The sequence below is a fragment of the Erythrolamprus reginae genome, chromosome 8 (genome assembly GCF_031021105.1).
Source record: "Erythrolamprus reginae isolate rEryReg1 chromosome 8, rEryReg1.hap1, whole genome shotgun sequence".
NCBI lineage: Eukaryota > Metazoa > Chordata > Lepidosauria > Squamata > Dipsadidae > Erythrolamprus > Erythrolamprus reginae.
The window spans coordinates 59256602-59271013 of record NC_091957.1 but is presented as its reverse complement, the minus strand read 5'-3'; the positions used below and the strand labels follow the sequence as shown (position 1 = coordinate 59271013).

The 14412-nt window shown below is 48.5% G+C and overlaps 1 protein-coding gene and 1 long non-coding RNA gene across 2 annotated transcripts in view; one reads left to right on the top strand and one right to left on the bottom strand.

Moving 5' to 3' along the window:
- Window positions 1-431: 431 nt before the first annotated feature.
- On the bottom strand, window positions 432-2405 carry LOC139171719 (proline-rich protein HaeIII subfamily 1-like). The gene is made up of 2 exons (XM_070760159.1): window positions 2399-2405; window positions 432-1783 (listed from the first exon to the last, which is right to left on the bottom strand). The coding sequence occupies exons 1-2, from the start codon at window positions 2403-2405 to the stop codon at window positions 432-434; spliced, it is 1359 nt and encodes a 452-aa protein (XP_070616260.1).
- A 426-nt stretch (window positions 2406-2831) lies between these two features.
- LOC139171692 (uncharacterized) overlaps window positions 2832-14412 on the top strand; it is a 128634-nt gene continuing 117053 nt past the window's right edge. Inside the window, exon 1 of the long non-coding RNA XR_011559779.1 lies at window positions 2832-3004. This is a non-coding gene — a long non-coding RNA (uncharacterized lncRNA). The remainder of the gene's footprint in view (window positions 3005-14412) is intronic.

Genomic DNA, 14412 nt, shown 5'->3' with positions numbered 1-14412 from the left:
GGGGTGTCTGGCGCGGGGGGTGTCTGGCGCGGGGGTGTCTGGCGCGGGGGTGTCTGGCGCGGGGGTGTCTGGCGCGGGGTGTCTGGCGCGGGGGGGCTGGCGCGAGGGGCTGGCGCGAGGAGGGCTGGCGAGGGGGATGGCGCGGGGGGTGTCTGGCGCGGGGGGTGTCTGGCGCGGGGGGTGTCTGGCGCGGGGGGTGTCTGGCGCGGGGGTGTCTGGCGCGGGGGTGTCTGGCGCGGGGGTGTCTGGCGCGGGGGTGTCTGGCGCGAGGGGCTGGCGCGGGGGTGGATGGCACGGGGTGGCTCGCGCAGGGGTGGCTGGCGCAGGGGATGTCTGGCGCGGGGGGGCTGGCGCGGGCGGCCTGGAGCGGGGTGATGGCAGGGATGGCTGGCGGAAGGGTCTGGAGCGGGGGGTGTCTGGCGTGGTGGTTGTCAGGCGCGGGGGGACTGGCGCGGGGGGGCTGGCGCGGGGGTCTGCCGCGGGGGCCTCGTGGAGGGGCTGGCACGGGGTGGTCTGGCGCAGGTGGGGTCTGGCGGTGTGGGGGCTGTCGCGGGGTGTCTGGCGCAGGGGGCTGTCGCGGGGGGGCTGTCGCGGGGGGGCTGTCGCGGGGGGGCTGTCGCGGGGGGGCTGTCGCGGGGGTGTCCTGGCGCGGGGGAGTCTGGCGGGGGGGAGGGCGGGGGGGGGCTGTCGCGGGGGCTGGCGCGGGGGGCTGGCGCAAGGGGCTGGCGCAAGGAGTGCTGGCGAGGGAGCTGGCAGGGGGGCTGGCACAAGGGGATGTAGCGGGGGGTGTCTGGCATGGGGGTTGTCTGGCGCGGGGGGCTGCCGCGGGGGGGGCTGGAGCGGGGGGGCCTGGCGCAGGGGGGCTGGCGCAAGGGTCTGGTGCGAGGAGGGCTGGCGAGGGGGCTGGCGGGGGGGCTCGCAGGGGTCTGGCAGGGGGGCTGGCGGAAGGGTCTGGAGCGGGGTGTGTCTGGCGTGGGGGTTGTCTGGCACGGGGGGCTGGCGCGGGGGAGGCTGGCGCGGGGGGGCTGGCACGGGGGGGCGGGCGCAGGGGTGTCTGTCGCGGGTGTCTGGCGCGGGGGTGTCTGGCGCGGGTTGGCTGGCGTGGGGTGGCCTGGCGCGGGGGTCTGGTGCGGGGGAGGCTGGCGCGTGGTGGCTGGCGCGGGGGGTGTCTGGTGCAGGGGGGCTGGCGCAAAGGGCTGGCGCGAGGAGGGCTGGCGAGGGGGCTGGCGCTGGGGTGGCTGCCGCGGGGGTGGCTGCCGCGGGGGTGGCTGCCGCGGGGGTGGCTGCCGCGGGGGTGGCTCGCGCAGGGGTGGCTGGCGCAGGGGATGTCTGGCGCGGGGGGGTAGCGGGGGTGGCTGGCGCGGGGGGGGCTGGCGCGAGGAGGGCTGGCGGGGGGCTCGCGCAAGGGTCTGCAGCGGGGGGTGTCTGGCGTGGTGGTTGTCAGGCGCGGGGGGGCTGGCGCAGGGGGGTTGGCGCGGGGGTCTGCCGTGGGGTCTGCCACGGGGGCCTCGTGGGGGGGCTGGCGCGGGGTGGTCTGGCGCGGGTGGGGTCTGGCGCTGGCCGCTGGGGTGTCTGGCGCGGTGGGGTCTGGCGCGGGGTGTCTGCCGCAGGGGGCTGGCGTGGGGGGCTGGCGCGGGGGTGCCTGGCGCGAGGGGGGCCTGGCGCGAGGGAGTCTGGCAAGGGGGGGCTGGTGGGGTGGGGCTGGCGCAAGGGTCTGGCGCGAGGAGGGCTGCCGAGGGGGCTGGCGGGGGGGCTGGCGCAAGGGGCTGGAGCGGGGGGTTGTCTGGCGTGGGGCAGAACACTATCACCCTGAGCTATCCGTCTGCTCCGTACCAGCCCTGTCTTTTTTTGGGGCTTTATTTTCTGTTTCTATTACCTATATATGTTTTTTAACCCCAATCACCACCCCCAAACCCCCTGACCTTTGACCCCTGACACCCAACCCATTAAATTTGACACTCACCCCCCTGACCTTTGACCCCCCCTGACCCCCAACCTCCTGGACCCAACCTCTGACACCCCTGACCTTTTACCCTGACCCCAACCTTTGACCTCACTTGACCCTTCAGCCACGTGACCCAGGGCCTACCAAGGCCTAACCCCCTAACCTTTCACCCCTGACCAATGACCTTGACCCCTGACCTTCAACCCTGGACTCCTGACACCCCAGCCCCCAACATTTGACCTCCTGACCTTTGACCCACTACCTCCTGACTCCAACCTCTGACCCCTCCCAAACCTTTAACCTCCTAACCCCAACCTTTCACCCCCTGACCATGCACCCCTCACCTAACCCTAAGCCCCTCCCCTATGACTGCTGGCCCAACTCCATTTCCTGCTCCACTCCGCTAATAACCCCTAGAACGCTAACACCATAGCCCCCAAAACTAAAACATACTCACCATCCTAGGAATCACGCGTTTGCAGGGACTTTCCAATTGACCCCGTTTGGTGGAGAAATGTGAATTAGGTGGTCTGACGTTTCAAACTTCCGGAAGCCCTGCTTTTAAAGCAGGACTACCAATAGGCCGGAATTACCGGTAGTAGCATCAACAGCCCAGCCGTTGCCATTTGCAGCGTGCCTATGACTTGAATGGCTAAGGAAGTTAATTGGATTTGATGGCAAAAAATTTTGAGTCACACCTAATTTAGTATACCTTAAGGTTATGGTGTTAACATTTTTTTTCCCAACTTGTTCCCTTCTAAGTGTGAGGAAAGATGCGTTGCTTTGCGGTTCACGTGTTTTTTGGAGCCGTTTCGCGATTTTAGATTTAAGAAAAACCATCCTGGGTTCGAGAAGCGAGCATTGTGGGAAGTGGGAAGATTTGAATATGCAAAGCGGAAGCTGCTTACGCCTACTAAGATCTTTTTAGAGCCACGTACGATCCGGACCGAAAACTCTTCATTTGAAGGGCTTATGTTTGGTCGATTCGAATACTTTTTTCACTTGGAAAGTAGTCTCAACGTTTCTGCACGCAATGATATCAACGTTGAAATGAAAAAGGTAATTCTTATAGGTTTATTTTGGCGATATAATGCATGCCCCCCCCCGTTTTTGTGAAAGGTTTTTCAATTTATGGATGAGTTTGCTTGCAAAATGGATTCTATTTTACTAAAGTTGCTGTGGGATTGGTAGCTTGAACATTTCTGAATATAAGAAAAATATAAAGGAAGTGAAAAAAATGATTCTTACTGCTTTTTTAAAATCAAAAATAAGCCCCCCCCCCTCGGCTGCTTTCAACCGTTTTCGCTTTTTATTTTTTTATGCTCCCAATCCGAAATATTCTTTAAAATCTTAGGCGTTCGTTTACTCGATTTAACGATGCTGATCCTAAACAAATATTTTTGGGGTGGTGGCTAATTCTTTTCTGGACAAAAAAAAATCATCGCTTCCAGTCTGTTTCTCTTCGTATCTGACCGCACCGAAAATAATTTTTTTAGCTACTTGAATTTGATCTTTTTCAAAACTTTTTCCACTGGAAAACTAGTTTCAACGTTTATGAACGTAATGATATGAAAATTGAACTGGAAAAATTGAGACTTATATTTTTATTTTGATCGAAAATCACCTCCCCCCATCCTTTCTGAATTTCGTGTCCCTTTATATTTTTTAAGGCTACAAATCCCTAAGGAATTTCCCCCCAAAAGGTTTGATATACTAAATTGAACGATCCTGAACGTAAGAAAAATATAAATGAACTTTAAAAAATGTTTCTTATTGGTTTATTTTTGCCACAAAAGGGCCACCCCCGCTCGGCCTTGCTGTGTGCCTTTATTGTCACTTTTTATACATACAGTATTTGGCTAGAAATATTTGGAATATCCTTTTGAAAATCAACCGCGTTGTACCCAGAGAACTAATTTTATGAAAGAAATCCATTTTACTAAAAAAAAGTATGTAAGTTTGAAATTAACAGCATAATTTTGTCAGTAAAGGTAATAAAGTTGATGTGGTGGTGCATCTTGGCACAAACGATTTGTCCGAGAAATGTTAATGTAGCAAAAAGAGATTTTCAATGTCTAAGTGTGGAGCTGGGTAAAATAACTGATTCGGTGACTTTCTCAGAGGTGTTACCGGTTTGTGGCCAGGAGGGTAAAACAAGTTGTATCGGAGAGTTTAATGTGTGGTTGAGGCAGTGGTGTAAAGCTGAAGGTTTTGGTTATGTAAGTCATGATGTCAGTTGGTGGTCTAATAGGGAGTTGTTTAAGAGGGATGGTTTGCATCCATCGTACGGAGGTGCCCAGGTGCTCGGTGAGGAATTCAGAACTTTTTTGGACAGGCGTTTAAACTACGTAAAGGGGACGGAGATGTACCAGATGTGGAGGATTTCTGTCCCCGACCAATGAGGATAAATCAGTTTCTGGAAGCTTATGAAAAGGGAGCTGTAAATAAAATAGATGTAGTTGTAGATGATAAGGGGCAAACTAATAATGAAAATAATGTTCTTCGGGTAATGTGCACGAATGCTCGAAGCTTGAGCGACAAGCTCTGTGAGTTAATGGCCATAATATCTAGAGATAATTTGGATCTGGTTGCCGTAACTAAGACGTGGTTTAAGGATTGTAATGAATAAGAAATATCCATACCGGGATATACACTGCATAGGAAGGATAGAATAGAGAGAAGGGGAGGTGGAGTAGCCGTTTATGTTAAAGAAAGTCTAAAAACAATACTAATTCAAAATACGTGTAAAGATCTGGAGACCCTCTGGATTTGCATGCAAAATAAAGACGGTTCTGTCATTAGAATTGGGGTGATCTATAGGCCTCCAGGGCATTCTGGGGAACGTGACAACAAGGTGGTGGATGAGATTACCCTAATGGCAGTAAACATTGAGTTCTTTGACTGTGTCACAAAGGTGTTGGATGAAGGTGGTGCCGTGGATATTGCCTATCTGGACTTCAGCAAAGCCTTTGATACGGTTCCACATAAAGAGCTGATAGATAAATTAGTGAAGATTGGACTTAATCCCTGGATAGTTCAGTGGATTTCAAGCTGGCTGAAGCGTAGACATCAGAGAGTTATTGTTAATGGCGAGTATTCTGAGCAGAGACAGGTTACAAGCGGTGTGCCACAAGGGTCTGTTCTGGGTCCTATTCTTTTTAATATGTTTGTGAGTGACATAGGGGAAGGTTTGGTAGGGAAGGTTTGCCTATTTGCCCATGACTCTAAAGTGTGCAATAGGGTTGATATTCCTGGAGGCATCTGTAATATGGTAAATGATTTAGCGTTACTAGATAAATGGTCAAAGCAATGGAAACTGCAGTTTAATGTTTCCAAATGTAAAATAATGCACTTGGGGAAAAGGAATCCTCAATCTGAGTATTGCATTGGCAGTTCTGTGTTAGCAAAAACTTCAGAAGAGAAGGATTTAGGGGTAGTGATTTCTGACAGTCTCAAAATGGGTGAGCGGTGCGGTCGAGCGGTAGGAAAGGCAAGTAGGATGCTTGGCTGCATAGCTAGAGGTATAACAAGCAGGAAGAGGGAGATTGCGATCCCCTTATATAGAGCGCTGGTGAGACCACATTTGGAGTACTGTGTTCAGTTCTGGAGACCTCACCTACAAAAAGATATTGACAAAATTGAACGGGTCCAAAGACGGGCTACAAGAATGGTGGAAGGTCTTAAGTATAAAACGTATCAGGAAAGATTAATGAACTCAATCTGTACAGTCTGGAAGACAGAAGGAAAAGGGGGGACATCATCGAAACATTTCAATATGTTAAAGTGTTAAATAGGGTTCAGGAGGGAAGTGTTTTTAATAGGAAACTGAACACAAGAACAAGGGGACACAATCAAAAGTTAGTTGGGGGAAAGATCAAAGGCAACGTGAGAAAATATTATTTTACTGATAGAGTAGTAGATCCTTGGAACAAACTTCCAGCAGATGTGGTTGGTAAATCCACAGTAACTGAATTTAAACATGCCTGGGATAAACATATATCCATTGTAAGATAAAATACAGGAAATAGTATAAGGGCAGACTAGATGGACCATGAGGTCTTTTTCTGCCGTCAGTCTTCTATGTTTCTATGTTTCTAACTCAATCTGTATAGTCTGAAAGACAGAAGGAAAAGGGGGGACATGCTCGAATCATTTAAATATGTTAAAGGGTGAAATAGGGTTCAGGAGGGAAGTGTTTTTAACAGGAAAGTGAACACAAGGACAAGGGGACACAATCTGAAGTTAGTTGGGGGAAAGATCAAAGGCAACTTGAGAAAATATTATTTTACTGAAAGAGGAGTAGATCCTTGGAACAAACTTCCAGCAGACGTGATAGATAAATCCACAGTAACTGAATTTAAACATGCCTGGGATAAACATATATCCATTGTAAGATAAAATACAGGAAATAGTATAAGGGCAGACTAGATGGACCATGAGGTCTTTTTCTGCCGTCAGTCTTCTATGTTTCTATGTTTCTATTTTTATATAAATTGAAATAACTTTATTTATTTATTTAATCATTTGTTTATTTAATCGTTTACTTATTGGATTTATATGCCGCCACTCTACAAAGACTCGGGGCGTCTAACAGCAGTCATAAAACAGTGTACAATTATAATCCAATACTAAGAACGAGTTAAAAACCACTTAATATAAACAACCAAACATACATACATACAAACATACCATGCATAACATTGCAAAGGCCTAGGGGGAAAAGGAATCTTAATTGCCTCGTGCCTGGCGACAGAGTTGGGTTTTGAGTAGCTTATGAAAGGCGAGGAGGGTGGGGGCAATTCTAATCTCTGGGGGGAGTTGGTTCCAGAGGGCCAGGGCCGTCACACAGAAGGTCCCGCCATCCCATTAACCCTGCTATGCCTGATTCAGCATTGTTAATCATAGAAATCTGCCCTCCGGTGGTCACATCCGGTATTGCGCACGCAGAAAGGAATGTATTGGATTTTAATTTTACTATCCGATATCTTTATTATTAATGCCTTTTAATATTGACAAGCGATGATGCGGGATTGCTACATCAAAGGAATGGGGGAGCAGTCCTGAAAGGCAAGGAGGGTGGGGGCAATTCTAATCTCTGGGGGGAGTTGGTTCCAGAGGGCCGGGGCTACCACAGAGAAGGTCCCGCCACCACATTAACCCCGCTATGCCTGATTCAGCATTGTTAATGATAGAAACCTACCCTCCGGTGGTCACGTCCGGTATTTTGCGGAGGCAAAAAGAAATCTATTGGATTTTAATTTTATTATCCGATATCTTTATTATTAACGCCTTATTAATATTAACAAGCGATGATGCGGGTTTGCTACATCAAAGGAATGGGGGAACAGTCCTGAAAGGCGAGTCTTCGGAGAGGGGCGGCATACAAATCTAATAAATTATTATTATTATTATTATTATTATTATTATTATTATTATTATTATTATTAATTTTATTATCCGATATCTTTATTATTAACGCCTTATTAATATTAACAAGCGATGATGCGGGTTTGCTACATCAAAGGAATGGGGGAGCAATCCTGAAAGGCAAGGAGGGTGGGGGCAATTCTAATCTCTGGGGGGAGTTGGTTCCAGAGGGCCGGGGCCGCCACAGAGAAGGTCCCGCCTTCACATTAACCCCGCTATGCCTGATTCAGGATTGTTAACGATGGGGAAACTGCCCTAAGGTGGTCACGTCCGGTATTTTGCGGAGGCAAAAAGAAATCTATTGCATTTTAATTTTATTATCCGATATCTTTATTATTAACGCCTTATTAATATTAACAAGCGATGATGCGGGTTTGCTACATCAAAGGAATGGGGGAGCAGTCCTGAAAGGCAAGGAGGGTGGGGGCAATTCTAATCTATGTGGGGAGTTGGTTCCAGAGTGCCGGTGCCGCCACAGAGAAGGTCCCGCCATCACATTAACCCTGCTATGCCTAATTCAGCATTGTTAATGATAGAAAACTGCCCTCCGGTGGTCACGTACGGTAGGGAGCTATCCCAAAAGGCAAGGAGTGTGGGGGCAATTCTAATCTCTGGGGGGAGTTGACTCCAGATGGCCGGGGCCGCCACAGAGAAGGTCCCGCCATCACATTAACCCTGCTATGCCTGATTCAGCATTGTTAATGATAGAAAACTGCCCTCCGGTGGTCTCGTCCGGTATTGCGGACGCAAAAAGGAATCTATTGGATTTTAATTTTATTATCCGATATCTTTATTATTAATGCCTTATTTATATTAACAAGCAATGATGCGCTTCGCTACATCAAAGGAATGGGGGAGCAATCCTGAAAGGCAAGGAGGGTGGGGACAATTCTAATCTCTGTGGGGAGTTGGTTCCAGAGTGCCGGGGCCGCCACAGAGAAGGTCCCGCCATCACATTAACCCTGCTATGCCTGATTCAGCATTGTTAATGATAGAAAACTGCCCTCCGGTGGTCTCGTCCAGTATTGCGGACGCAAAAAGGAATCTATTGGATTTTAATTTTATTATCCGGTATCTTTATTATTAATGCCTTATTAATATTAACAAGCAATGATGCGGTTCGCTACATCAAAGGAATGGGGGAGCAATCTTGAAAGGCAAGGAGGGTGGGGGCAATTCTAATCTCTGGGGGGAGTTGGTTCCAGAGGGCCGGGGCCGCCACAGAGAAGGTCCCGCCACCACATTCACCCTGCTATGCCTGATTCAGCATTGTTAATGATAGAAAACTACCCTCCTGTGGTCACTTATTGCGGACACAAAAAGAAATCTACTTTTTAAATTGGATTTTAATTTCATTATCCGATATCTTTATTATTAACGCCTTATTAATATTAACAAGCGATGATGCGGGTTTCCTACATCAAAGGAATGGGGGAGCAATCCTGAAAGGCAAGGAGGGTGGGGGCAATTCTAATCTTTGGGGGGAGTTGGTTCCAGAGGGCCGGGGCCGCCACAGAGAAGGTCCCGCTGTCACATTAACCCGGCTATGCCTGATTCAGCATTGTTAGTGATAGAAACCTGCCCTCCGGTGGTCACTTCCGGTGTTTTGCGGAGGCAAAAAGAAATCTATTGGATTTTAATTTTATTATACGATATCTTTATTATTAACGCCTTATTAATATTAACTAGCGATGATGCGGGTTTGCTACATCAAAGGAATGGGGGAGCAATCCTGAGAGGCAAGGAGGGTGGGGGCAATTCTAATCTCTGGGGGGAGTTGGTTCCAGAGGGCCGGGGCCGCCACAGAGAAAGTCCCGCCATCACATTAACCCTGCTATGCCTGATTCAGCATTGTTAATGATAGAAAACTACCCTCCGGTGGTCTCGTCCGGTATTGCGGACGCAAAAAGGAATCTATTGGATTTTAATTTTTTTATCCTGTATCTTTATTATTAATGCCTTATTAATATTAACAAGCAATGATGCGGTTCGATACATCAAAGGAATGGGGGAGCAATCCTGAAAGGCAAGGAGGGTGGGGGCAATTCTAATCTCTGGGGGGAGTTGGTTCCAGAGGGCCGGGGCCACAACAGAGAAGGTCCCGCCGTCACATTAACCCCGCTATGCCTGATTCAGCATTGTTAATGATAGAAACCTGCCCTCCGGTGGTCATGTCCGGTATTTTGCGGAGGCAAAAAGAAATCTATTGGATTTTAATTTTATCATCCGATATCTTTATTATTAACGCCTTATTAATATTAACAAGCGATGATGCGGGTTTCCTACATCAAAGGAATGGGGGAGCAATCCTGAAAGGCAAGGAGGGTGGGGGCAATTCTAATCTCTGGTGGAAGTTGGTTCCAGAGGGCCGGGGCCGCCACAGAGAAGGTCCCGCCATCACATTAACCCTGCTATGCCTGATTCAGCATTGTTAATGATAGAAAACTACCCTCCTGTGGTCACTTATTGCGGACACAAAAAGAAATCTACTTTTTAAATTGGATTTTAATTTTATTATCCGATATCTTTATTATTAACGCCTTATTAATATTAACAAGCGATGATGCGGGTTTCCTACATCAAAGGAATGGGGGAGCAATCCTGAAAGGCAAGGAGGGTGGGGGCAATTCTAATCTTTGGGGGGAGTTGGTTCCAGAGGGCCGGGGCCGCCACAGAGAAGGTCCCGCTGTCACATTAACCCGGCTATGCCTGATTCAGCATTGTTAGTGATAGAAACCTGCCCTCCGGTGGTCACTTCCGGTGTTTTGCGGAGGCAAAAAGAAATCTATTGGATTTTAATTTTATTATACGATATCTTTATTATTAACGCCTTATTAATATTAACTAGCGATGATGCGGGTTTGCTACATCAAAGGAATGGGGGAGCAATCCTGAGAGGCAAGGAGGGTGGGGGCAATTCTAATCTCTGGGGGGAGTTGGTTCCAGAGGGCCGGGGCCGCCACAGAGAAAGTCCCGCCATCACATTAACCCTGCTATGCCTGATTCAGCATTGTTAATGATAGAAAACTACCCTCCGGTGGTCTCGTCCGGTATTGCGGACGCAAAAAGGAATCTATTGGATTTTAATTTTTTTATCCTGTATCTTTATTATTAATGCCTTATTAATATTAACAAGCAATGATGCGGTTCGATACATCAAAGGAATGGGGGAGCAATCCTGAAAGGCAAGGAGGGTGGGGGCAATTCTAATCTCTGGGGGGAGTTGGTTCCAGAGGGCCGGGGCCACAACAGAGAAGGTCCCGCCGTCACATTAACCCCGCTATGCCTGATTCAGCATTGTTAATGATAGAAACCTGCCCTCCGGTGGTCATGTCCGGTATTTTGCGGAGGCAAAAAGAAATCTATTGGATTTTAATTTTATCATCCGATATCTTTATTATTAACGCCTTATTAATATTAACAAGCGATGATGCGGGTTTCCTACATCAAAGGAATGGGGGAGCAATCCTGAAAGGCAAGGAGGGTGGGGGCAATTCTAATCTCTGGTGGAAGTTGGTTCCAGAGGGCCGGGGCCGCCACAGAGAAGGTCCCGCCATCACATTAACCCTGCTATGCCTAATTCAGCATTGTTAATGATAGAAAACTGACCTCCGGTGGTCACGTATGGTAGGGAGCAATCCCAAAAGGCAAGGAGGGTGGGGGCAATTCTAATCTCTGGGGGGAGTTGGTTCCAGAGGGCCGGGGCTGCCACAGAGAAGGTCCCGCCATCACATTAACCCTGCTATGCCTGATTCAGCATTGTTAATGATAGAAAACTGCCCTCCGGTGGTCACGTCCTGTATTTTGCGGAGGCAAAAAGAAATCTATTGGATTTTAATTTTATTATCCGATATCTTTATTATTAACGCCTTATTAATATTAACAAGCGATGATGCGGGTTTGCTACATCAAAGGAATGGGGGAGCAATCCTGAAAGGCAAGGAGGGTGGGGGCAATTCTAATCTCTGGTGGAAGTTGGTTCTAGAGGGCCGGGGCCGCCACAGAGAAGGTCCCGCCATCACATTAACCCTGCTATGCCTAATTCAGCATTGTTAATGATAGAAAACTGCCCTCCGGTGGTCACGTACGGTATGGAGCAATCCCAAAAGGCAAGGAGGGTGGGGGCAATTCTAATCTCTGGGGGGAGTTGGTTCCAGAGGGCCGGGGCTGCCACAGAGAAGGTCCCGCCATCACATTAACCCTGCTATGCCTGATTCAGCATTGTTAATGATAGAAAACTGCCCTCCGGTGGTCACGTCCTGTATTTTGCGGAGGCAAAAAGAAATCTATTGGATTTTAATTTTATTATCCGATATCTTTATTATTAACGCCTTATTAATATTAACAAGCGATGATGCGGGTTTGCTACATCAAAGAAATGGGGGAGCAGTCCTGAAAGGCAAGGAGGGTGGGGGCAATTCTAATCTCTGGTGGAAGTTGGTTCCAGAGGGCCGGGGCCGCCACAGAGAAGGTCCCGCCATCACATTAACCCCGTTATGCCTGATTCAGCATTGCTAATGATAGAAACCTGCCCTCCGGTGGTCACGTCCGGTATTTTGCGGAGGCAAAAACAAATCTATTGGATTTTAATTTTATTATCCGATATCTTTATTATTAACGCCTTATTAATATTAACAAACGATGATGCTGGTTTGCTACATCAAAGGAATGGGGGAGCAGTCCTGAAAGGGAAGGAGGGTGGGGGCAATTCTAATCTCTGGGGGGAGTTGGTTCCAGAGGGCCGGGGCCGCCACAGAGAAGGTCCCGCCATCACATTAACCCCGCTATGCCTGATTCAGCATTGCTAATGATAGAAACCTGCCCTCCGGTGGTCACGTCCGGTATTTTGCGGAGGCAAAAAGAAATCTATTGGATTTTAATTTTATTATCCGATATCTTTATTATTAACGCCTTATTAATATTAACAAGCGATGATGCGGGTTTGCTACATCAAAGGAATGGGGGAGCAAACCTGAAAGGCAATGAGGGTGGGGGCAATTCTAATCTCTGGGGGGAGTTGGTTCCACAGGGCCGGGGCCGCCACAGAGAAGGTCCCGCCATCACATTAACCCCGCTATGCCTGATTCAGCATTGTTAATGATAGAAACCTGCCCTCCGGTGGTCACGTCCGGTATTTTGCGGAGGCAAAAAGAATTCTATTGGATTTTAATTTTATCATCCGATATCTTTATTATTAACGCCTTATTAATATTAACAAGCGATGATGCGGGTTTGCTACATCAAAGGAATGGGGGAGCAATCCTGAAAGGCATGGAGGGTGGGGACAATTCTAATCTCTGGGGGGAGTTGGTTCCAGAGGGCCGGGGCCGCCACAGAGAAGGTCCTGCCGTCACATTAACCCAGCTATGCCTGATTCAGCATTGTTAATGATAGAAACCTGCCCTCCGGTGGTCACGTCCGGTATTTTGCGGAGGCAAAAAGAAATCTATTGGATATTAATTTTATCATCCGATATATTTATTATTAACGCCTTATTAATATTAACAAGCGATGATGCGGGTTTGCTACATCAAAGAAATGGGGGAGCAATTTTGAAAGGCAAGGAGGGTGGAGGCAATTCTAATCTCTGGGGGAGTTGGTTCCAGAGGGCCGGGGTCGCCACAGAGAAGGTCCCGCCGTCACATTAACCCCGCTATGCCTGATTCAGCATTGTTAATGATAGAAACCTGCCCTCCGGTGGTCACGTCCGGACTTTTGCGGAGGTAAAAAGAAATCTATTGGATTTTAATTTTATCATCCGATATCTTTATTATTAACACATTATTAATATTAACAAGCGATGATGCGGGTTTGCTACATCAAAGGAATGGGGGAGCAATCCTGAAAGGCAAGGAGGGTGTGGGCAATTCTAATCTCTGGGGGGAGTTGGTTCCAGAGGGCCGGGGCCGCCACAGAGAAGGTCCCGCCATCACATTAACCCCGCTATGCCTGATTCGGCATTGTTAATGATAGAAACCTGCCCTCCGGTGGTCACGTCCGGTATTTTGCGGAGGCAAAAAGAAATCTATTGGATTTTAATTTTATCATCCGATATCTTTATTATTAACGCCTTATTAATATTAACAAGCGATGATGTGGGTTTGCTGCATCAAAGATATGGGGGAGCAATCCTGAAAGGCAAGGAGGGTGAGGGCAATTCTAATCTCTGGTGGGAGTTGGTTCCAGAGGGCCGGGGCCGCCACAGAGAAGGTCCCGCCAACACATTAACCCTGCTATGCCTGATTCAGCATTGGTAGTGATAGAAACCTGCCCTCCGGTGGTCACGTCCGGTATTTTGCGGAGGCAAAAAAATCTATTGAATTTTAATTTTATTATCCGATATCTTTATTAATAACGCCTTATTAATATTAACAAGCGATGATGCGGGTTTGCTACATCAAAGGAATGGGGGAGCAATCCTGAAAGGCAAGGAGGGTGGGGGCAATTCTAATCTCTGGGGGGAGTTGGTTCCAGAGGGATGGGGCCGCCACGGAGAAGGTCCCGCCGTCACATTAACCCCGCTATGCCTGATTCAGCATTGTTAATGATAGAAACCTGCCCTCCGGTGGTCACGTCCGGTATTTTGCGGAGGCAAAAAGAAATCTGTTGGATTTTAATTTTATCATCCGATATCTTTATTATTAACGCCTTATTAATATTAACAAGCGATGATGCGGGTTTGCTACATCAAAGGAATGGGGGAGCAGTCCTGAAAGGCAAGGAGGCTGGGGGCAATTCTAATCTCTGGGGGGAGTTGGTTCCAGAGGGCCGGGGCCGCCACAGAGAAGGTCCCGCCATCACATTAACCCCGCTATGCCTGATTCAGCATTGTTAATGATAGAAACCTGCCCTCCGGTGGTCACGTCCGGTATTTTGCCTGATGCAAAAAGAAATCTATTGGATTTTAATTTTATTATCCGATATCTTTATTATTAACGCCTTATTAATATTAACAAGCGATGATGCGGGTTTGCTACATCAAAGCAATGGGGGAGCAATCCTGAAAGGCGAGGAGGGTGGGGGCAATTCTAATCTCTGGG